The sequence below is a fragment of the Gekko japonicus genome, unplaced genomic scaffold (assembly GCF_001447785.1).
Source record: "Gekko japonicus isolate JY-2015 unplaced genomic scaffold, Gekko_japonicus_V1.1 scaffold963, whole genome shotgun sequence".
Lineage (NCBI taxonomy): Eukaryota > Metazoa > Chordata > Lepidosauria > Squamata > Gekkonidae > Gekko > Gekko japonicus.
This window is the reverse complement of record NW_015172583.1, coordinates 162,798-187,189: the sequence shown is the minus strand read 5'-3', so window position 1 is coordinate 187,189 and position 24,392 is coordinate 162,798. Positions and strand designations below refer to the sequence as shown.

Below are 24,392 nucleotides of genomic sequence, written 5' to 3'. Positions count from 1 at the left end.
CCACATTGTTACCCAGTTCGTGGAGGTCCTCTTGGAGCTTTTCACAGCCAGCCTTGGTTTTCTCCATCCTGAATAATTTTGTGTCATCTGCAAATTTGGCCATTACACTACTCAGCCCTAGTTCCAGATCATTGATGAATGAATATAAATAGTACCGGCCCCAGTACCAATCCTTGTGGAACCCCAGAGCTTAGTTCCTTCCATTTTGAGAACTGTCCATTGATTCCTACTCTTTGCTTCCTGTCATTTAACCACTTTTTAATCCATAAGAGAACCCGTCCTCTTATACTATGAATACTAAGTTTACTCAGGAGTCTTTGAAAGTCCAGGTATATAATGTCTACTGGGTCACCGTTGTCTACATGCTTCTTCACTTTCTTAAAGAACTCCAAAAGGTTGGTGAGGCAGGACTTCCCTTTGCAGAAGCCATGCTGATTTTCCAGAGCAGGCTTTGTCCCCCTTTGTGTGTAACAATTCTATCTTTAATTACAATTTTTACTAATTTTCCTGGGACAAATGTTAGGCTGACTGGCCTGTAATATTCTGGTTCCCCTCTGGATCCCTCTGTGTGTAACAATTCTATCTTTAATTACAATTTCTACTAATTTTCCTGGGACAGATGTTAGGCTGACTGGCCTGTAATATCCTGGTTCCCCTCTGGATCCCTTTTAAAAAATTTGGTGTAACATTTGTTACTCTCCAGTCTTCTGGTTATTTACAGGAAAAAAGAGAGGGTGGGGGGCAGACGTGAGGAGGGGCCACTCAGAGCCAAGATGCATATGCAGAGCTGAAATTGGTTCAGGTGGCTGGTAAGGTCCATGGATAGCAGCAAATTAGCATGTAAATACAAGAGTTAAAAGATATGAAAAGGACGCTAGAGTCCAGCAGTACCCCCAAGACAAACCAAGCTCAACCCTGTCTACATGGGTACACTTTCCCAAGTTAGGCTTGATGTAAATCTGAGTGTGTACAAGCAAAGAGAAGAGTTGAATAGCCATGGTGGCAAAACGGATTGAAAAAGTATCACTTTCCCTGGCAATATAAATGGCACTTAATATATGCACCATGGAAGTGCTAGGTGCACCCACCAAGTCAAACCTGTTAGTCAGTGGCAGAGTATAAGGTGTGAAACATGCACTGTTGTCGAGCTCATGTTCACATGTCAAATGGAGAATTACGTCCTGCGTTTTCTTGTGCACTCAAGGGGGAGGTACTGTATCACAGCACATAATTCATCTTTCTCGGCCCTACCCCAAAGAAGATGGAGGAATCAATATCTTTGGCTCTTTCCCCACAAAGCTTTAGCTTGTGTTCTCCCACCCCAAACTGCAGTGGGGTTCTTTCAAGCTAGCGGTCCCTAGCCTTTTTGAGCCTGTGGGCCCTTTTGGGAGTGACACAGGGTGGTGGGCACAGTCACAAAATGGCTGCCCCAGCTTACCTCCAGTCATACAGTGAAGATCCTTGTGCCGTGGTGGCAGCCGCCGCCAAAGCAATGTCTTTAAACATCTGCACAACCAGTCAAATCTCCAATGGTCAATCAGAAACCTTGCCGGTCCCACCCACTTTCTAAAACACACTTGGGCACCAGAAAAGGTGTCAGCAGACGTCAAGTCTCCAATGGCCAATCAGAAGCCTTCCTGGGCAAACAGCCCAGCTGGCCCTGACCACTTTCTAAAAACCCTTAGTGAACACCAGGAAATGTGCTGGGGGCCCACGGCCACCACGTTGGAGACCTCTGTTTTAAGCATTCACGTGACATAATTATGCAATCATGGAATCACAGAGTTTGGAAGGGGCCCTATAGGCCCTCTAGTCCAACCCCCTGCTCAATGCAGGATCAGTCTAGAGCATCCCTGACAAGTGTTGGTCCAGCCGCTGCTTAAAGACTCCCAAGTGAGGGGGAGCTTAACACCTCCCGAGTCAGCCGATTCTAGTGTTGCCGAACTCTGCTTTCAGGTTTTCCTCCTGCCACACAGCTCCCCCCCTCAAAAAAACCACAACAACCTGCTTCTCTGAAAGATCATACTCAAGGCAGCTTTGTTCAGTGTGTGGAGAGGAAGGTGCAGATTTTCAGATCTCTCACCCACATCTGACGCCATTTTCTCTCTATCTCTCACCATCTACCACCCACCCCCATAACCGGCACAATATACTACTGTTTTCCCCCCTAAAATTTACAACAAACACTACAGCATGGGGCTGGGGGGGAAATATCAGGCACTAGGGGAGACCACAGAGAATCCCCTCACAGGGACCATCTGTCCCTGCTGTGGATGTTTGCATTTGCAGCAACCATAACAACACAGAAGAGATTTTTCTAGTGTAGAAGCATCCCCAATACCAGAGTCCATTTCTGAATCTCAAGGTAGTTCAGAGCACACACAAGCATGTGTTTACCAAACAGATACACCAACCAGAGACCCAGTTTGGTGTAGTGGTTAGAAGTGCGAACTCTCATCTGGGAGAACTGGGTTTGATTCCCCACTCCTCCACATGCAGCTGCTGGTGTGACTTTGGGTCAGTCACAAGTTCTTTCAGAGCTGTTCTCTCAAGAGCAGTTCTCAAAAGAGCTCTCAGTTCCACCTACCTCACAGGCAATGCTCCCTCTAAACTATGGAGTCTTTGTGTGAGCAAAAATTCTACTTTGTGACTGGCATTAAAGTTGTGAGTGAGCGATTTGGCTGCTGCATAAATCGATTTGCTCTGGAGCCCTCCTTCCTGAGCTAAGAGAAAAATGTGTGAGCTGGAGGCTAAAAAACTGAGCTAGCTCACACTAATTCAGCTTAGAGGGAACACTGCTCACAGGGTGTCTGTTGTGGGGAGGGGGAAGGACGTTGTAAGCCACTCTGAGACTCCTTCGAGTAGTGAAGGGTGGGATATAAATCCAATCTCTCTTCTCTTTTTCTTCCCTTGAACAAACAGAAACTGTGGCAGTGATCGCTATTTTTGTTTCTGTGCTGTGTGTGGTCATGCTTATTTGTTTTTTGAAAGAATCAAGAGGCTGGTAAATATTAAGAGTTACTTGTCCGAAGCAAAACATTCTGTCTTTATGCAGAGAGGAAACACCAGCACCTTTCATAACAAATAGGTTTTTATTGAGAAAGGTGTCAGAGGGGGGGAACATGACAGCTGGCATTTGCTTTGCGTGGTCACAGTTTCAGGAGACAGAACAAGGAGAGACACGAGTCAGTTAATCCACAGTTCCGTTTTTTCCAAAGACAGGCTCAAGAGCGTACATCACCTGCATCCATTTATTCAAGCACATGTCCTCACAAAGTTGAGACTTTCTACTTCCCAGACCCATCATTAAGAATGACACCCCAAGGCTACAATCCAGCACAAGTCAACCCCATTTGGTGGCAGTGAGACTTGCTTCCGAGTAAACCTACACAGAGTCAGGCTCAAAAGACGAGCATTTAACATTTTTCTCCAATGCTTTTTGAAAAGCTCCTTCGGTACCACAATCCCAACTTTTTCTCTTTTTAACTGTGAACCTGCCAAGAGTGCAAAAGGGTACGAGGCAAAGCTCAGCGTTCTCCCGTGTCGAAAAGAAAGACGAGAGGCACAGCTTTAAACCAAAATGGGGCTTTAAAAACATATATATAAATATCACAGATTGTTTTGCATGCAGGCCCTCCACCCAGGATGCAGAAAGACAGAATGCGTTCTGCTTAATACTCGGTCCCTTTTGTCTACACAAAACATGGATAAGGGGCTCGGCACGAAGGTAAGCAATTGCAACAGAGACCAGGGATTTCTGCAAGGGACAGCCACAGTGGCAATCTAGGACAGAAGTCCCAATGAGTCCACAATGAGGTTCACTTCTGAGCATACATGCTTAGGACAGACCTGTAAAATACATTTACCCTGTCCGCTGTTGCAATTGGTCCCCGTCCGCCCTCCTTGCAGACAAAAAAGGGTTTTTTCACAGTTGTGGTTCTGAAGCTTTGACCTAACCATATTCCACAGCGAGATCTGGAGGAGGGTCACACATTAACAGCAGCTTTGTTAACTCTCTAACCTTCCTGCTAGTTCACCCGCAACTCTGCCCCGAAGGAACTGTCAAGCTTGCTCAGCCCGTCGCCTAATGGTTAGCTTTCTCCACCATAGGGGATCTAGGCTTGTTGTTATTTATAGGCCTGGACTGCAGGTATTTTTCAGCTGTCTCTTTCACCGAACTGGCAATACACGCCTGCCTGAGAGAAAGGATTGGCCTTTGTCCATTTAATTTTGAGGGACCGAAATGACACGGCGTCGCCAAGGGCTTCATTTGGTGAGACATGCATCTGGGGAAACGTGTAAGAGAAAGCCTAGGTTTGACCCACTGCAAGAAGACTAATGGTGGAAAAGAACAAATGGAACCCCCCCACACACACACATAGCGGGAGAAGCCCTGCTTGCCTATAGAATGGCAGGGATGGTCCTTGCACCCAAGGAGAGCGGTAACCCTTTCGTCTCTAGTGTACGGGCTTTAGTTAGCCCGAAGGATTGTAAAGGTGACTCCACCCAAATTTCCCTCTGACTCCCCAGTGTGAAGTTCTGCAGCACCAGGCATGATACTCTGAAATGCCGCCTCCCCGCCACTGCAGGTCTTCCCTTCCAGTGTGCGGCCACAGAGGGAGTGATGCGCTCATTTCACACTGGGTAAACCGAGAAGCCCATGTGAAGGGCATGCCCCCTAGAAGGTATCCCAGAATCCTCTGTGGTGTATAAAAGTGGTTCCTGAGCAGACCAGACCATGGAGAAATGGTCCCCCAGGGGCCCTTCATGGTCAGGATGCTGGAATTTCCTCCACGTCCTGTTGCCATTTTTTCTGCACACTATTGGGAGACGGCGGTGCTCAGTTCCCTATTGTGGGAAGCAATGCTCCCTCTAAGCTGTGGAGTCTGGTGAGCAAAAATTCTACTTTCTCAGCTAGTGGCATTAAGGTTGTGAGCGAGCGATTTGTCTACTGCATACATTCGTTTGCTCTGGAGCCCTCCTTCCCGAGCCAAGACAAAAATGTGTGAGCCGGAGGCGGAAAAACTGCGAGCTGGCTCACACTAACTCAGCTTAGAGGGAACACTGGCGGAAAGCTTTGCCTGCCGCTCCCTGCGTCTCAGAAATCAGCAGGCAAAGTTAAGTGAAAGGCACAACAGCAGTCCCAGCTGGGTTTTTAAGAAATTCCTTGATATTTGGCCAATCCTCTAGTTTTTGGGAGGACGAGAAACAAAGGCACGGATCACTTTCTCTCTATGGGAGGGATGGGGAGAGAGAGAGAGACGGAGAGACAGAGAGAGACTGGGAACTACATCTGGCATCTAAGGGAAAGTCAGGTAAGAGAAGGAAGGCGTTTCCTCCCCCCTTCCCTTCTGGCCTCCCTCCCGTTTCCCCTAGAGGCCACCAGCTCGACTATAGCAGGGAAGGCACTTGGGGGTGAGGGCATTCAGAAAAGGGCCCGCTCCACGCGGCATGCCGTAACGGCTCAGTTGGACAGCACGTCAGAGGACTCGGACACCAGCTTCCCGTCCCGGGTCTCGATCTTCTTGATCACGATGGCCTTCGACTTGGTGGTGACCGAGCTCTCCAGAGGGAACGAATTGGTGGAGTAGCCGCCGCTCGAGTAGGAAGTGCTGTAGCCACCCCCGTAGCTACTGAAGCCACTGGAAAGGCCGCCTGGGAAAGAAAGAGAGAGCAGGTCGAATTTGTGGATTTTTGGATAGACAAAGGCAGGGGTTGTTTCGTAGAAAAAGAGCTAGGGGGACTCATTAGCATAACTCATTAGCATATGCCGCACCCCCTGACACCACCGGAAGTGTGTCATAAGGCCACACACCCCACCCCCAATGTTCCTGGCCGCTGCCACCGGCCTTGCAGCTCCACTGCCGAGCCCCATGAGGGGCGGTGGACCTGCAAGGCCGGCGGGAGTGCAAGGAAGCCCCGCGAAGGCCCTCCCTGGCCCCAGGCAGGCAGGGGTGGGGAGAGGCAGGGAGGAAGCAACTTACCCTCCCTCTTCTCCTGCCTCCTCCTGGCTGAATGAGGGCCGGAAGTGGGGCGGCCGGAAGCAGGGGGCGGGGCTTCATCATGTGCCCCGCCCCCTGCACCTCACCCGGGGGAACTGCGATCCCCCGCGATTCCCCCCGAAATGACCTCTGGACAAAGGCATGTGTTTCCCAATGATTAAAACCGGAGGTTTGGTTCACATAAGAAAACCAGAAGAAGCTCTGCCGGATCAAAGCAGTGGTCCGTCTAGTCCAACATCAGTTGCATTGGAGGGCCAAGAAACAGAGTATAGAGGCATCTTCCCCTAACATTGCCTCCTGGCACTGGTATTAAGATGTGCTGTATATGCCAGGGCTCTATTTGTAGAAAAAGCCCAGCAGGAACTCATTAGCATAACAGGCCACACCCAACAGCAGGAACTCATTAGCATATTGGGCCACACCCCTGACAGCACAGCTCATTAGCACATTAGGCCGCACCCCCATGGTACCAGAAGTGTGGTTATCCAGCCACACCCACCTTCTGCTTGTTATTCTGTTTACCTTGTTTGTTGTCAAAACCCAGGGCCTTTTTTTGTAGCAGGAACTCCTTTGCATGTTAGGCCACACACCCCCAATGTAGCCAATCCCAATGAGTTTCTGCTGTTGGGTGTGGCCTATTATGCTAATGAGTTCCTGCTGGGTGTGGCCAACTTGGGAGCCAGCCGGAACTCCGTTCCTGTGCGTTCCTGCCCAAAAATAGCCCTGGATGTACCTTTAGTCACCAGGCCAGCTTGGCCCAGGGATCCTGGAGGGTTTTTGTCTTCCTCTGGGCAGCGAGCAGAGGTCACTGGGTGGGGGGGGTAGTTGTGAATTTCCTGTGTTGTGCGGGGGGGGTTGGACTAGATGACCCTTGAGGCCCCTTCCAGCTCTATGTCTGTTTCTTCGTGACCCAAAAATGGCCATCCGAATCCCTGGGGCAAAGGACTGGCGCCATATCTCCCTTCCAACAAAGGGCAAACGTTCTTAAAAGGGCAAACGTTCCTTACCGGAGTAGCCAGTCGTTTTGGTCTGGATGCTCATGTTCTGCATCCCTGTTTCCAGCCTGCCGGAGGACAAATGAAACATCATTAAGCGATAACCAAGGTGGGTATGTACCAAAAACATAGACCCAAGCTAGCCTGGAGGGAGAATAGTTTTATCAATACACTAATAAAAGTGGTACATTCGCCAGAAGACAGAGAAACAAACCCGCTGCTGGGGATGGTTGGTTTCTAGAGACCTGGAAGGCTAAAGAGGCTGAAACCTCAAGAGTCTCCCTCCCCCTCCAGGCAGGCACCGTGCCGCAAACGGAGGACACCTCAGGTGACTCTGTTTTTCCACTTCCACACATGCAGGCGAGGTGCCAGAGGAATCCAGGAGTGGACAAACTCTGCTTGGCACGCAGAAGGTCCCAGGTTCAATAGCCGGCATCTCCAGTAAAAATGATCAAGTAGCGGTGATGTGGAAAAACCTCTGCCTCAGACCCTGGGCTCCCCGCCAAGTCAAGCTGCACAAGCCAATGAAGACCCAACAGAGAAGGCAGCCTCGATGAACGCACACAAATGAACACACAAGAGGAGGAGGAGGAGATTAGATTTATACCCCGCCCTTCACTCGGAGTCTCAGAGAGGCTCACAATCTCCTTTCCCTTCTCTTCCCCGCAACAGACACCCTGTGAGGTAGGTGGGGCCGAGAGAGATCTGAGAGAAACTGCCCTTTCAAGGACAGCTCTTATCAGAACTATGGCTTGCCCAAGGTCATCCAGCAGCTGCAAGTGGAGGAGTGGGGAATCAAACCCGGTTCTCCCAGATTAGAGTTCGCGCACTTAACCACAAAACCAAACTGCCTTATTCTAAAATAGAAACATTGTCTCATCAAGGCCAGTACTGTATATTCAGACGGGCAGACGCCGGGTCTGAGGGAAAGGTCTTTCATATCACTTACTGCCCAGTCCTTTCAACTGGAGGTGCCGGGAACTGAACCCGGGATCTTCTGCATGCCAAACAGAGAGTCTTGAGCTGAGCCACAGCCCCTCCTTTGAACTAGCCCAGGTGTATTTCTGAGGGGGAAAGACGTGGGGAAACCAAGGCTCTCTTGAGTCCTCAGCAATTCCTCTGCATGCAGGAGCCACACCTGCACAGAGCAGGATCGTAACCCACAAGCACGCACCCTAACGCTGGCTTTAGTCCAGCTCAAATTATTCCTGAATAAGTCATAAATGATGCTCCGCTGCAAACTTCGCTCGAGACCCATCGCTCTGAACAGAACTTAACCATAAAACGAATCTGGGGACAGAGCACAGGGTTCCCACTTGCCTGCTTATGGTGGGAGACCTCCAGGCAATTGTAGCGGAAATGGGGGGCACCATTAAGATTGCCAACCTCCAGATGGGGGCTGGAGATCTCTCTGGAGAAAATGGCTGCTTTGGAGGGTGGACTCTATGGCATAATACCCGGCTGAGGCCCCTCCCACTAGCTTCCCTAAGCCCCACTCCCAAATCTCCCAGGGATTTCCCAACCTGGAGCTGGCAACTCAAGGAACCATTGTCCCGGGAGAAAAATTAAAAAGAAAAATAAGGCCTTGACTACTTACAGGAAGTTCTGACCACAGAGTTCCTGGTGATTCCTAGAGCTACCCCTGTCACTTCCAGGGATGCTGCCCTGCCATGACCCTCCTGCCAGTTACTAGGCAGTGCCTGGTAACCCTAGGACTGCAGGCCATGTCCAAGTAAAGTGATAGAACTTGCCCATCGCCTGCTGTGCATCCTCACACTGAAGCAGCTGTCTCTGGTTTAGGAGCAACTCGGGTTGCCAGGTCCAACTCAGGAAATATCTGGGGACTTCGGGGGTGGAGCCAGGAGACTTTGGGGGTGGAGCCAGACCAAGGATGTGTAATCACTTTTGTGATGCCACTAAGGTTGCCAGGTGAGGTCGACAAGCCAGAAGAAGGTTCTGGCCGTCACATTTAAAGGGACCGCATTCCTTTTAAATGCTTTCCCTCCATTGGAAATAATTGAGAATGGGGGCACCTTCTTTTGGGGCTCATAAAATTGGACCCCCAGTCCAATCTTTTTGAAACCTGGAGGGGTTTTTTTTCTCAGAAGAGGCACCACCAGCGATGCTGAAAATTTGGAGCCTCTACCTCAAAAAACAGCCCCCTCCCCAGATCCCCACAAATCAATTCTCCATTATATTCTATGGGGACCAGTCTCCATAGAGTATAATGGAGTGCCCAGCAGCCACCCCACCCCCCCGCTTTCTGACAGCCCTGAAGTGGGGGAGGGGGTCCAAACCAGGGATCCCCTGCCCCCAACTGGAGGGAGTCTGCGTCAGGAAGGAGGCAACTCGGCAAAAATTTCTGCTGCCGGTGAAAAACGAGCATTGGATCCAAGCCAGTATTCTGGATCTCCGGAAGGACAACAAACAAGGGCCTGTGATTTGCAAGGGGCCAGAAGACACTGACCGCCTCAGGCTCCTCCTAAGGCAACTGGGGCCTGTGCCACAGCCAGAGGGGCACTGACACTGGCCGGCACCCACCTGCTCTCCTCTCCTTCCAGCAGCTTCCTGTAGGTGGCGATCTCGATGTCCAGGGCCAGCTTGACGTTCATCAGCTCCTGATACTCCCGTAGCTGCCGGGCCATGTCCTGCTTGGCCCTCTGGAGGGCGGCCTCCAGCTCCGCCAGTTTGACGCTGGCATCCTTGACGGCCATCTCCCCGCGCTCCTCAGCCTCGGCAATGGACGCTTCCAGGTTGGCACGCTGAGCAAAGGGGGAAAGGAAAAGATGTCAGTCCAGGGGCTTGTTAACCCAAGATGGAAAATGGGATTTTGCAGGAGTGCTGGAATTCCACGACCATTTGGGAGGAGGGGCCTTCTGGCTTCCTGAGGGCCCGTTCTGGGTTTGGAGGGGCCTTTCCTCTCCCTGCCGCAGCTCTCGTTCACACACACCCTACCGCCTGGCCTGCCAAACCTTCCCCCACCGGGTTGCTTGGCTCGCGTACTTCTCCAAAGGTTCAGGCTTCCCACAGTGGCAAGAGGGCTTGTGAACGGGCAGGTGAGGGAAGCACACATGGGTGGGTGGTGGCCACAGGCCCCCCACCGCATACCCTACACTAGGGTTGCCAGGGTCCCCTCGCAATTGGTGGGGGGACGGCGGGGGGGACTTGTGAACAGTGGAGGAAGGCCTAGACTGGTGCTGTGGTGATGCCACTTCTGGTGCTCACCAATAGAAACTGCTTTTACCATAGAGGTTTTGCCTAAATACCAGCACATCCTGCATCGCTGCGTTGCTGGTGACATGGGTTAAGCCTTCCCCCATTGGCAGTAAGTTACCCCCGGCCAGCTGATTGGCATCTGGAGGTTCCCCCACCTCTGGGGAGGGGCCTGGCAGCCCTCTTCAGGGCCCTGGCAATTGCCCCACCTCAGCATATACAGACCCCAGCCCTGGGGCTGCTACAAGGGTGAGGAGGGCTGTGGGAACCTGTGGGACAGGGCAGGGCTGGGAACGATGGTAAGTTGAGACTCTGAACTGAATGGCCTGAGGGCAACCTCCCGCAACATTAATGTCTGTGAACTACAATTCCCAGAATACAGTGGGGCAGAGGAAGCGACAGAGGAATAGAGATGGAGGAGCTGGGCAGAGGAGAAGAAGAGGAGATTGGTTTTATACCCCACCCTTCACTACCCAAAGAAGAAGAAGAGAAGAGATTGGATATATACCCTGCCCTTCACTTGGAGTCTCAGAGCGGCTTACAAACTCCTTTCCCTTCCCCTCCCCACAACAGACACCCTGTGAAGTGGGTGGGGCTGAGAGAACTCTGACACAAACTGCTCTTTTTCAAGGACAGCTGTGCCAGAGCTTGTGACTGACCCAAGGTCACATCAGCAGGTGCAAGTGGAGGAGTGGGGAATCAAACCCGGTTCTCCCAGATTAGAGTCCGCACACTTAACCACTACACCAGACTGGCTCTCTCAGAGCGGCTTACAGTCTCCTTTCCCTTCCCCTCCCCACAACAGACATCCTGTGAGGTAGGTGGGGCTGAGAGAGCTCTTTCGAGGACTGCTCCTGAAGAGAACAGCTCTGAGAGAACATTGACTGACCCAAGGTCACACCAGCAGCGGCCTGTGGAGGAGTGGGGAATCAAACCTGGTTCTCCCAGATTAGAGTCCGTGCCCCTAACCACTACAACAAACTGCATTTTGGGGGCCTTTGGCCCTGGGGATGCCAGGGATTGAACCTGAGGCCTTCTGCATGCCAAGCAGATGCCCTGCCACTGAGCCAGGGCCCCTTCTGGTCTTTTGCTGCTCAGGGAATTCTGCAAAGTGTCCTGTATCTTCATGATGCTGCATTGACCAGTCACAACCAGTGCTCCCTCTAAGCTGAGTTAGTGTGAGCTAGCTCACCGTTTTTTAGCCTCCAGCTCACACATTTTTGTCTTAACTCAGGAAGGATGGCAGCTTTTAAACTGAATATTGGGGGAAAGCCGACAGGAGATGAAAAGTCTCTGGTTCGGGTTGGCTCATCTGAGAGAGGTGAGGGGGTACCGGTTGCTTTTCTACAGGGAGGTGGATTGAAATTGTCCACAGAGGCCATGGCTGGTGACATGGACTGCCGGACAACGACTCGAGATAGCAAGAGGAAGGATGCAGGCTTAACTTGTAAGGGAAATTACAGCTGTTTCTATACAAATGCTAGAAGTGTCCGAGGTAAAATCGGGGAGTTGGAGTGCTTGGTGTCGGAGGGAAAAATAGACATTGTGGGTATTTCTGAAACTTGGTGGGATGAGGAAAATCAGTGGGACACAGTGATTCCCGGTTATATATTATATCGGAAGGATAGGGGGGGAAGGGTTGGAGGTGGGGTAGCTCTGTATGTCAGAGAGGGTATAAAGTCTAGAAAGATTGAGAGGCTAAGTGAATTGGATTCGCTTCTGGAAGTTCTATGGGTTGAAATAGGGGGGCCAAAAGGAAACTTAACACTGGGAGTTTGTTATCGCCCACCAGATCAAAAGATAGAGGAGGATTATAAAATGATGAATGCCTTAAAGATAGCAACTAGACAAAAACACTGTGTAATAATAGGTGATTTTAACTACCCACACATTGATTGGGTCAATATGTGTTCTAGCCGGGAAAAAGAGATTGAGTTTCTAGACACTCTAAATGACTGTGCTATGGAGCAGATGGTCACGGAACCTACCAGGGGAGAGGCGATCCTTGATTTGGTCCTAAGTAACACTCAAGACCTGGTGAGAGATGTAAAAGTGATTGCACCGCTTGGAAACAGTGATCATAATGTTGTTGAGTTCATCATTTGTACAAATAGAGAATTGGCCAAAAAGACTCACACAACCATTTTTAACTTTAAAAGGGGTAATTTCTCTGATATGAGGGGACACGTGGGGAGGAAACTGAAAGGAAAAGTAGAAAGGGTCAAAACAATTGGGGAAGCTTGGGATCTATTTAAAACTACGATCCTAGAAGCTCAAAAAATATATATTCCGCAGGTTAGGAAAGGCACAAACAGGTATAGGAAAAAGCCTGCATGGTTAACAAACAGAGTAATGGAGGCTGTAAAAAGTAAAAAGAATTCCTTTAAGCAGTGGAAAGCTAGTCACAGTGAGGCTGATAAAACGGAACACAGGCTATGGCAAATAAAATGCAAGTCTGAGGTCAGGCAGGCAAAAAGGGAATATGAGGAGCATATAGCAAAAAACGTAAAAACCAACAATAAAACTTTCTTCAAATACATTAGAAACAGGAAACCAGCCAGGGAGGCAGTGGGGCCCTTGGACGACCAAGGGGTAAAAGGAGTATTGAAGGATGATAGGGAAATGGCTGAGAAGCTAAATGCATTTTTTGCCTCCGTCTTCACTGTGGAAGATGAGAAGTGCTTGCCCACTCCAGAACCACTGATTTCAGGAGGGGTGTTGGAAGACCTGAGTCAGATTGAGGTGACGAGAGAGGAGGTCCTAAAACTGATAGACAACTTAAAAACTGAAAAATCACCAGGCCCAGATGGCATACATCCGAGAGTTCTGAAAGAACTCAAATGTGAACTTGTAGATCTCCTGACAAAGATATGTAATCTTTCCTTAAAATCTGCCTCCATTCCTGAGGATTGGAAGGTAGCTAATGTCACTCCCATCTTTAAAAAGGGTTCCAGAGGAGATCCGGGAAATTACAGGCCAGTCAGTCTGACGTCGATACCGGGTAAATTGGTGGAAACCATTATTAAGGAAAGAATTAGTAGGCACATAGATGAACAAAACCTATTGAGGCAGACTCAGCACGGTTTCTGTAAGGGAAGATCTTGTCTCACTAACCTGTTAGTGTTCTTTGAGGGGGTGAACAAACATGTGGACAAGGGGGATCCAATAGATATTATTTACCTTGACTTCCAGAAAGCTTTTGATAAAGTTCCTCATCAAAGGCTCCTAAGTAAGCTCAAAAATCATGGGATAGAAGGACAAGTCCTTTTATGGATCAAAAACTGGCTAGTTCATAGAAAACAGAGAGTGAGTGTAGGTGGGCAATTTTCTCAGTGGAGGGTGGTAAGCAGTGGGGTACCGCAGGGATCAGTACTTGGTCCACTGCTTTTTAACTTGTTCATTAATGATTTGGAGATGGGAGTAAGCAGTGAAGTGGCTAAATTTGCGGATGATACAAAGTTGTTCAGGGTGGTGAAAACCAGTGAGGATTGTGAGGCACTCCAAGGGGATCTGTCAAGGATGGGCGAGTGGGCGTCAACATGGCAAATGGGGTTCAATGTGGCCAAGTGCAAGGTGATGCACATTGGAGCCAAAAATCCTAAATATAAATACACATTGATGGGGTCTGAACTGGCAGAGACTGAGCAAGAGAGAGATCTTGGAGTTGTAGTGGATAACTCACTGAAAATGTCGAGACAGTGTGTGACTGCAATAAAGAAGGCCAATGCTATGCTGGGGATTATTAGGAAGGGTATTGAAAACAGATCAGCCAATATAATAATGCCCCTATAAGGACGTCCTTCTTCACCCAAAGAGTGATTAACACATGGAATTCACTGCCACAGGAAGTGGTGGGTGCTACAAGCATGGATGGCTTCAAAAGGGAATTAGATAAGCATATGGAGCAGAGGTCCATCAGTGGCTATTAGCCACAAGGTATAGCTAGGGGCTCTGGGGCAAGTGATGCTCTGTCTTCTTGGTGCTTGGGGGGGGGGCCAACAGGGGGGGGGCTTCTAATGTCCTGGCCCCACTGCTGGACCTCCTGATGGCACTGGTATTTCTGGCCACTGTGTGACACAGAGTGTTGGACTGGATGGGCCTTTGGCCTGATCCAACATTGGCGTCTCTTATGTTCTTATGTTCTTAATGTATGCAGGAGCCAAATCACTCACTTACAACTTTAATGCCAGTAGCTCACAAAATAGAATTTTTCCTCACAAGACTCCACAGCTTAGAGGGAACACTGGTCACGACCCAAGCGCTGGCTTCCGAATTGCCAGTTGCTTCCTCACCTGGCCTTTCAGACCGTCGATTTCAGACTGTATCCGGCTAATCATCCTGTTGAGCTCATTGATTTCGTTCTTGGTGTTGCGGAGGTCATCCCCGTGCCTGCCCGCCACAGTCTGGAGCTCTTCGTACTGCATGGAAAAGAGACAAAAATCGTACATGGTTCTCTGTGTTAAAGCAAAGGCAGGAATTGGGAAGTGGTAGGGAGGACGGGGGGTTGGCAGCAAAGACCAGAAACTGGGGAATCACTCAGAATGAGCGGGGAAACCCTCTGTGGACACTTCGAGCAAAAACCCACTTCTTCACCCTTGCCGTTATTGGTTTGCCATGTAAATGGCTGGTTGGTTGCGTAAGCTCTACACATTAGGAGACAGCAACCCCCGTACGTCTGGAGGAACGGACAGGGGGCTAGAGCAGGAGCGGGTAGAGAGCTGTCAAGTCAGAGCTGACTTATGGTGACCCCCTCGAGTTTCATTTATTTATTTAAATTTGTCCCCCGCCCTCCTCGCTGTGGCAGGCTCAGGGTGGCTCACATAATAGAAGCACAACAACAATAAATATCACAGACATCTAAAAAATAATCCATCAAACAATTCATTAACAATTCATTAAAACCAACTTAAAGGTAAAGGCAAAGGTTTCCCTTGCTCGAAAGCCAGTCGAGTCCGACTCTAGGGTTGCGGTGCTCATCTCCGTTTCAAAGCCGAAGAGCCAGCGCTGTCCGAAGACGTTTCCGTGCTCATGTGGCCGGCATGACTAAACACCAAGGCGTACGGAACGCTGTTACCTTCCCACCGAAGTGGTACCTTTTTATCTACTTGCAATTTCTTCCTTTCGAACTGCTAGGTTGGCAGGAGCTGGAACTAGAGACGGGAGCTCACTTCGTCGTGCGGCAACCCGGGTCTCGAACTGCTGAACTACCGACCTTCCACAGCCTGCAGTTCAGCGTCTTAACCACTTGAGCCACCGCAGCTCCTAAAACCAACTTACATTATATTAAAGTGCTAGCAGCTGACATAATATCAAAAGATGGCCTCCTACATTCTGTAAATTCACTTGATATTCAGCTCATTGGTCGTTCTCGGTTTCGGGCAGCAAGCACGGGCTATCAATAATAGACCAGGCACCAGGCTTCTATTGTTGCTAGATCGATGGTAGTAATGATAATAGATGGTGATGCTGGTACTGATGGCAATGGTGGTAGCTCCTAATTGAAGGCCTGGTGGAAGAGCTCCGTCTTACAGGCCCTGCGGAACTGCAAAAGGTCCTGCAGGGCCCTGATCTCTTCTGGGAGCTCATTCCACCAGTTTCCAAGGCAAGAGACATTCAGAGGTGGTGGTTTGCCATTGCCCGCCTCTGCGTTGAGACCCTGGACTTCCCTAGTGGTCTCCCATCCAAGTACTAACCAGGGCTGACCCTGCTTAGCTTCTCAGATCAGATAAGATCAAGCTAGCCTGGGCCATACAGGTCTGGGCGGAGTGCAGAGACCTGGGTTCAAATCATGACTCAGCCTGGAATACCACTGCACAGGATACCACTCACTCTCACTCTCTTCCACTTAATTTACCTTGGGCCTGATCTATAAACACCAGACAGTGAAGTGGTAGGATGGATTATACCAGTGATGGCGAACCTTTTAGGGACCGAGTGCCCAAACTGCGACCCAAAACCCACTTATTTATCGCAGAGTGCCAACACGGCAATTTAACCTGAATAATGAGGCTTTACTTTAGAAAAAACAACTCATACATTAACTTAAGATGATCCAAACAAAGTAAGGAAAGCAATCCGAAATGCTTTCATTTACTTAAAATTATTTGGCAGAGAATTCGACACTTTAATGATGGTCTGGGCCTGGCTGGGGCGATGGCACGCGTGCCCACAGAGAGGGCTCTGAGTGCCACGTCTGGCACCTGTGCCATAGGTTCGCCACCACTGGATTATACTATGGACTGGACTGGGGGGGCGCATGGTATCTTAAAGGCTGCTATGCCCAGGGGTGGAATTCTAGCTCAGGAAGAAGGTTGGCCCCCATCGATGCTAGGAGGACCACCTCTGCTCCTCGTCTGCCACCCAGACTAGTACCATTTGCCACAAGCAGCCCAGAAAAAACTAGAACGAATATGTGCTGAGCCAATAACTCTTGTCCTCTACTCAAAGGAGTGTGTTTTGAGTGAAACAAAAAGGAAACTGGAATTTCATTTCCTAACTATGAAAAAAGATGAAATACTGAGAACACAAAGCAATAATTACAAGGTAGGTTGGGCCCATACTTTAACGTCACCACCCAGCACCACCCTGGGTCCCCAACCCTGCCCCTACGTTACTCATTCCCATTAAACGTAAAAGCGGAATGCATGCAGACAAGCAAAGCCACAACCGCATGCGATAATTTCCCATTATTTTTAGAGTCGTTTTTAGAGTAGCAAGCACCCGCACCCACCCCCAATCTAAAGTGGTACAGCCTCCTCAGAATTCCACCCTCTTCGTCTGCACTGTGTGTGGACAAGGTCTCAGAGGGAAGGGTCGTTTCCTTTCCAGACTTCCAGGAGAAAAGGTGGTGGCAGAACAATGATTAATTAGGAAAAGAGTTCCCGGTTTGTTTTTTTTAATTTCTGCATGACTAAGGCAGTAAGTGGGGAGGGAAGACAGTACGATGCAGCTTGATCTTATCAGATCTCAGAAGCTAAGCAGGGACAGTACTTGGAAGGGAGGCCACCAAGGAAGGCTCTGCAGAGGAAGGCCATGGCAAAGCCACCTCTGCTTCTCACTTGCCTTGAAAGCCCCTTGCTGGGGTTGCCACAAGTCGACTGAGACTCAATGGCACCTTTACATGCATACAAGGCAATAAGTGGGGAGGGAAGGCGGTGCAGGATAGCCCAATCTCGTCAGATCTCAGAAGCTAAGCAGGGAGAGTCCTTGGAAGAGAGGCCACCAAGGAAGGCTCTGCAGAGGAAGGCCGTGGCAAAGCCACCTCTGCTTCTCACCTGCTTTTCCCTTGAAAGCTCCTTACTGGGGTCGCTGTAATTTGGCTGCGACTCGATGACACTTTACCCTCACACACACAATTAAGTAATGTGCTACATAGTGTCGTGGGGTGGCGAAGGAAATTAAATTTGAATCAGTGCAGCCATGCTCATGCTGGGTGGCCTCGAGCAAACCATTACCCCTCCGCCCCACCCTCCCTCCAACTGCTGCAAAAAAATCATTTGAGATGTTAATATATGGGAACTGCGCCAGGGCGCCCTATAAATGCTAAGTGAGATGATTCGCATGGCGGGTGTCAAAGGGCAATGGGTAGACGGGCTGGTCCAGTCAAACGCCATTTGCATTCCAGACTCTCTCTGCAGCCAGTTTGGGAGAGCCAGTTTGGTGCAGTGGTTAAGAGTGTGGACTCTAATCTGGGAGAACCGGGTTTGATTCCCCACTCCGCCTCCACATGCAGCTGCTGGTGTGACTTCGGGTCATTTACAAGTTCTCTCAGAGCTGTTCTCTCAAGGGCAGTTCTCTCTGAGCTCTCTCGGCCTCACCTACCTCCCAGGGTGTCTGTTGTGGGGAGGGGAGGGGAAAGGAGACTGTAAGCCACTCTGAGACTCCTTTGGATAGTGAAGGGTGGGGTATAAATCCAATCTCCTCCTCCAGCCACGAGGGCTAGAAACGTTTCAGTCCTCAGATTTAAAACAAAACCTCTCCATTCGGGGATGTTTCTGACATGCTAGCATACGAGCCTCTGGGCACAGAGCACGGAGTGGGGATGGGGAGGCAGCTGTGAATTTCCTGGTCTGTGCAGGGGGTGGGACTAGGTCCTTCCCCTCCCCACAACAGGCACCATGTGAGGTAGGTGGGGCTGAGAGAGCTCTGAGAGAACTGCTCTCGAGAGAACAGCTCTGAGAGAACAGTGGCTTGCCCAAGCTCACCCAGCAGCTGCATGTAGAGGCATGGGGACTCAAACCCGCTTCTCCCAGATTAGAGTCCATGCTCCTAACCACTACACCAAACCACTAGTGATGCAGGAGGAGAAAGCAGGAAAGACCTAGGCGGTCAAGCCTGCAGATAGCTGGATGCACCCCATTTTATCTGGGCTGTTGTTATATAAATGCCCTGACTTGGACGGCCCAGGCTAGCCTGATCTTGCCAGAACTCAGAAGCTAAGCAGGGTTGGCCCTGGTTAGTACTTGGATGGGAGACCACCAAGGAAATCCAGGGTGACCAGACACAGAGACAGGCGAAAGCGAACCACCCCTGAATGTCTCTCGCCTTGAAAACCCTACGGGGGTTGCCGTTAGTCAGCGGTGACCTAACAGCACTTTACACCACCATGATATTCTATAAATGAAAAATGTTCTGATGGCATTTTTTATTCATGGGTTAAACATTAACCATTTTAACTCATGGATAACTAAAGTCAACACTGCACAGGAGCATTCCACAGTGTGCCCCGCCACCAATCACATTATGCTACAGGTGCATTTCTTTTTCCCTTCTGGGAGCAGGTCCTACCCAACAGGCAGAGAATGGGAGGGGCCCTGGCTCAGTGCCTGAGCATCTGCTTAGCCGGCAGAAGGTCCCAGATTCAATCCCTGGCAAATCCAGTTACAGGATATGGCAGCAGGTGATGTGAAAGACCTGCACCTGAGACCAACGCTCCCCTCTACGCTGTAGAGTCTTGGGAGCAAAAATTCTTCCTTAAGACCTACTGGCATTAAAGTTGTGAGCCAGCCATTTGGCTACTGCATAAATTAGCTTGCTCTGGAGCCGTCCTCCCTGAGCTAAGACAAAAAACTGAGCTGGCTCACATTAACTCAGGTTAGAGGGAACACTGCCTGGGACCCTGGTCTGGGCAGACAATACTGACTTTGATGGGCCAGGGTCTGATTCAGTATAAGTCAGCTCTGTGTGACAGATGGCTCAAATCAAACTGGAAACCAAGGGGCACGTGTCATTCTGTGCTCCTTCCTACAATCCGGACCCAAAGCCACAGGAAGTGGTGGCGGCTACAAGCATGGACGGCTTCAAAAGGGAATTAGATAGGCATATGGAGCAGAGGTCCATCAGTGGCTATTAGCCACAAGGTATAGCTAGGGGCTCTGGGGCAAGTGATGCTCTGTCTTCTTGGTGCTTGGGAGGGCCAACAGTGGGAGGGCTTCTAATGTCCTGGCCCCACTGGTGGGCCTCCTCATGGCACCTGGTATTTTTGGCCACTGTGTGACAGAGTGTTGGACTAGATGGGCCTTTGGCCTGATCCAACATTGGCGTCTCTTATGTTCTTATGTTAAGCCTGCCCTGAATTTCAGAACTGCTTCTCTTTGGTAGAAGCTAAGCCAGTAGGTGCAGACACATGCATGCACCCCGCTCCTAAGGCACTATGCAGCCCATGGTTGGCGGGGGGGGGGGGCTGTTGCTGAACCAGAATACAACAGAAAGGCTTCTGGCACACTGCCAGCTGAAGCCGTCGCCAAACGATGGGAGAAAATGCTGGCAAGTCGACTGAAGTCCTGGCAAGTCGGCCTATGGGGTTTTTTTCAGGGCAAGAGTCGTTCAGAAGTGTTTGGCCACGGCCTGTCTCTTGTGTTGCAATCCTGGACTTCCCTGGTGGTCTCCCATCCAAATACTAACCAGGGCCGTCCCTGCTTAGCTTTCAAGATCTGACACGATCGGGCTTGCCTGGGCCATCCGGATCAGGGCGGCCACTGAATACCCGTGTTCCACAAGGCTACAAGTTGTCTCCAGCTTTCTGAAAAGGCGGGGTTAATCATTATTCCAAGTCAATACAGGAAATCAGTTCATTCCCCAAACGTTTCCCCCACCCCTTCGTCACGTAAGTTGCTTGGCTCAGCCAGGCTGCATGCCAACGCACTGGCTCCACTCTGGAAGGCGGCTCAACTCCATGGATGGCTTATCTTGATGCTGGGACTGATAATGTTAGTCGACGGCCTTCTTTTGAATGAAACATGAGCAGCCTGCAGCTTCCAGGAATTCAGGTGCCGACATCCCTCTCGCAATCAAGAGATACAAAAGAAGAACCCCCTTTCGAAATCCATGCTCGAGATAAGTCATCTGGAGAGCAGACAGCTAATCTAACACACTGGCTGGGATGAGAACCAGGAAGTCCTTGATCTGAATCACGCTTTAGCCTCGAGCAAGCCACTATCTCTCTGTCTCATCACTCCATCCATTCTGAAATATTTTTAAAGGTAAAGGTAAAGGTTCCCTTGATCGAAAGCCAGTCGAATCCGACTCTAGGGTTGCGGTGCTCATCTCCGTTTCAAAGCCGAAGAGCCAGCGCTGTCCGAAGACGTTTCCGTGGTCATGTGGCCGGCATGACTAAAAACCAAGGCGCACGGAACGCTGTTACCTTCCCACCGAAGTGGTCCCTATTTATCTACTTGCAATTTCTTGCTTTCGAACTGCTAGGCTGGCAGGAGCTGGAACTAGAGACAGGAGCTCACCCCATCTTGCGGCACCCGGGTCTTGAACTGCTGAACTTTCCACAGCCTGTCCAAGTGGGACAGGCTACACCCTGGCCACAGCCCCGACCCAGCAGAATGGAAGAGAAGGCCTTTGGTCAGAGCAAAAAGGACAGGGCAGTTTAAAATTCAGAGGCAGTGTGGTGCAGTGGTTCACGTGTCAGACTAGGATCTGAGAGACCCGGGTTCAAGCACCTGCTCTGCCATGGCAGCTTGCGGGGGTGACCTTGGTCCAGTTACACCCTGAGACTAACCTACCTCACAGGGTTGTCGTGAGGATAAAACGGAGAAGAGAAGAACAACGGAAGCCGCTTTGGGCCCCCATTGGGGAGAAAGGCGGGATTGTAAATGAAGCAAGTCAATAAATCAACCGATAAAAATCCAGCACCGATGGTAAGAGCACAGATGGCAAGGGAGACATTTCCGCGCTTCTAGCAAGCCCCTTCACATACCAAGTCCCCTTACTCAAGTGCTGCTGGGAAAGGTATTGAGTTGTGGCCATTTAGTTACTTAGCATCGTAAGAAGGTGCGCTGGGTCGACTCGGGCTCTTGGTCCACCAAGGTTAGGACTGTCTGCGCTGACTGGCAGTGGCTCTTCAGCTCGAGGTCTTTCTCGTCACCGGCAACCAGTGTTCCCTCTAAGCTGAGTTAGTGTGAGCCAGCTCACAGTTTTTTAGCCTCCGGCTCACACATTTTTGTCTTAGCTCAGGAAGGAGGGCTCCAGAACAAATTAATTAATGCAGTAGCCGAATCGCTCGCTCACAACTTTAATGCCAGTAGCTCAGAAAGTAGAAACTTTGCTCACAAGACTCCACAGCTTAGAGGGAGCATTGCCCGCAACCCGAGCCTTTTGACTGGAGATGCACCAGGGACCGAATCTGGGACCTTCTGCAAGCGATGCAGGCCACAGCTTTCACCATCTCCTTGAATCTGCCTTGGACCGTTTGTTTACCAAGGTCAGTCTCCTCTCTCTGACTGGCAGCAGCTCTCCAGGGTCTCAGGTGGAGGTCTCTTCCCAACACCTTACCACCTGGTCGTCATAACTGGAGGTGCCGGGGACTGAACTTGAAACCTCCTGAATCCAAAGCAGGTGCTCTGCCCCTCAGCCACAGCACCTCCATCCTGACCCATGCAGATACAGAGCTGAATGGGCGGCAGAACTAGTCGGACCCATTCAGCCACGCCATCAGCTTAGAAGTGCCAACGTGCCCCCATTCCAGTTAGGACTGTGGTATGGGAGACAGGAGGGGTTCCTGCTTTCCCCCATGCCATTTTCTTGACCTACAATGGCCAGGGGGCTGTTCCTTGCCCCATGGGGGGGGGGCCTGCACAGGCACTGCACAAGCACTGAAAGCTCCCTCCTGGAACTGTTTCGGGTCAGGAACATGGTGTGGGGTGGGAGTAAGGCAGGAGTCCTGACTCTCCCCCATGCTGTGGTTCCACCTAGAACTGGGTTCCTGTGGCACTTCTAAATTGAGCTCCCCGGCTAGAGATGTAAAATTTCCGGAAATTTTGAAACTCGGAAAAAAACCCAGTTTTTTTCGGGGGGAAACGGAAATTTTCAGAAAAACTGGAAAAAATGCTACATTAGCACTTCTTTTGTCTTTTCTAGATTGAAAGTCATTCTGTTACTTTAGGAACATAAAATATGACTATGGACATTTTTACTTGGCATGAAATTATCACAACTAGCATATTAAAAATATAGTGTATCCAAACAGTTATTACAAACAGAAACCAACATGCAAAAACAAGTGAAACCTTTTTCTTTTCTTGTGACAATAGCACCTCCTAAAGGAAGAAATGCATCTTGTTCTTGCATTGGAGAGTTCAGTTTGTAACCTAGGACTTGCTTGTCCTCAGTGCACAGAAATTAGATCAATCTGATACCATATATATATTTTAGAAATAATTTGGAAAGTGTTTGAATACCTTGTCTTAAAATATTTTATTCATCATGTTAAAATAAAACGTTCCATAATCATTTTTTTTCTTTTCTTTTTTCAATTTTTCCAGTTTTTCGGAAAAAAACAAAAAAGGCTTCAGGGGAAAAAATTGGAAAAAAACCGTTTTCCCCCCAAATTTTTCCGGGTTTTTTCTGGGCCTTCACATCTCTAGCTCCCCCCAGGAATTAGCAGGCAGCATCCTCCTACAAGCCCCCATGATGACGACATGGCGGGTGTAACATGTTCTTCCAGGAGGGCAGCTTTCCGTTAAATATGACGAGGACCTTCTTTAATGGTCAGCGCAGTCTGACAATGAAGCCAACTCTCTATGGGAATCATGGGCTCTGCCTCCCTGCAGGTCTTCAAGCAGAGGCCAGGAAACAGTTTCTTGGGAAAGCTTTAGGATATTGATGTTTTGTGCTAAGCGGGATGGGGGCTGGCCCACAGATACAGTGGGGGCTCCGCCCCTTCCTTAAAGGGCCAGCCCCCTTCCTTAAAGCCCCCTAGCTTCTTCTCAAACGCATTTAAAGGGAACCTTGAAATGGTTTTGAGAAGAAGCAGGGGGTGGCGCGGGCCCCTCTCCCCTCCCCTCCTGTAAAATTTAAAGGGCCCTCCAGCTGATTGGCGGGCCACATGCTCCCCGCTGATCTGCTGAAGGGCCCTTTAAATCTTGCAAGGGATTAGGGAGAGGGGACACACACACACACGCCCTTCATTATGGCAAGGGATGGCAGCCCCTCCTGGAAAAAAAAATGCCCCACAAGCCACAAAATTCTGGCTAAACGCCTGGGTGGGGGTGGACCAGATGGCCTCAAAATCCCCCTCCCAATTCCAGAGGTCTCCAAGCCAAGTATGGGAAGGGGACTCACCTTGGTCTGGTACGTGCTCTCTGCCTCGGCTCGGCTCCTGGCGGCGATCTCTTCGTACTGCGCTCTGACCTCGGCGATGATGCCCTCCAGGTCCAAGCTGCGGTTGTTGTCCATGGACAGGACGACGGAGGTGTCATTGATCTGAGACTGCATCACGCGCAGTTCCTGCAAGGAGACAAAGATTTCTCACTGGGGGGGACGACCAACAGAGGAGCTTCACAGCCGCCTTGCTCCGGTTCTTTACTGTGGGACAATTCATCCAGGCAGGGCTATTTTGGGGCAGGAACGCACAGGAACGGAGTTCCGGCTGGCTTCAGAGTTGGCCACGCCCACTCCAGCTAAAACCTCTGTGCGTGTGGCTACAGAGGGAAGGCCTGGAGAGCGACCCCCCCAGCGACTCCGAAGCGGGCGGGCCGGGGGGGCCTGGAAGGATCGGGGAGGCATTTAAGGGCTGGCTTGCCAGGCATCCCGCAGCCGTGGGGCACCTGGGCAAGTCAAGGGAAGACATGGGGTGTGGCCTAATATGCTAATGAACTGTGCTGTTGGGGTGTGGCCTAATATGCTAATGAGTTTCTGCTGTTGGGGTGTGGCCTATTATGGTAATGGATTCCTG

The 24,392-nt window shown here is 50.2% G+C and overlaps 1 protein-coding gene across 1 annotated transcript in view; it reads right to left on the bottom strand.

Annotated features, from left to right (window-relative positions):
- Window positions 1-5,008: 5,008 nt before the first annotated feature.
- Window positions 5,009-24,392, bottom strand: part of LOC107119052 (keratin, type II cytoskeletal 8-like) — a 38,186-nt gene continuing 18,802 nt past the window's right edge. The window contains exons 5-9 of the mRNA XM_015421476.1: window positions 23,780-23,944; window positions 14,503-14,628; window positions 9,539-9,759; window positions 7,010-7,065; window positions 5,009-5,655 (exon numbers count right to left, since the gene is read on the bottom strand). Coding sequence (XP_015276962.1) covers window positions 5,465-5,655; window positions 7,010-7,065; window positions 9,539-9,759; window positions 14,503-14,628; window positions 23,780-23,944 — 759 coding nt within the window. The 3' untranslated portion in view covers window positions 5,009-5,464. The remainder of the gene's footprint in view (window positions 5,656-7,009; window positions 7,066-9,538; window positions 9,760-14,502; window positions 14,629-23,779; window positions 23,945-24,392) is intronic.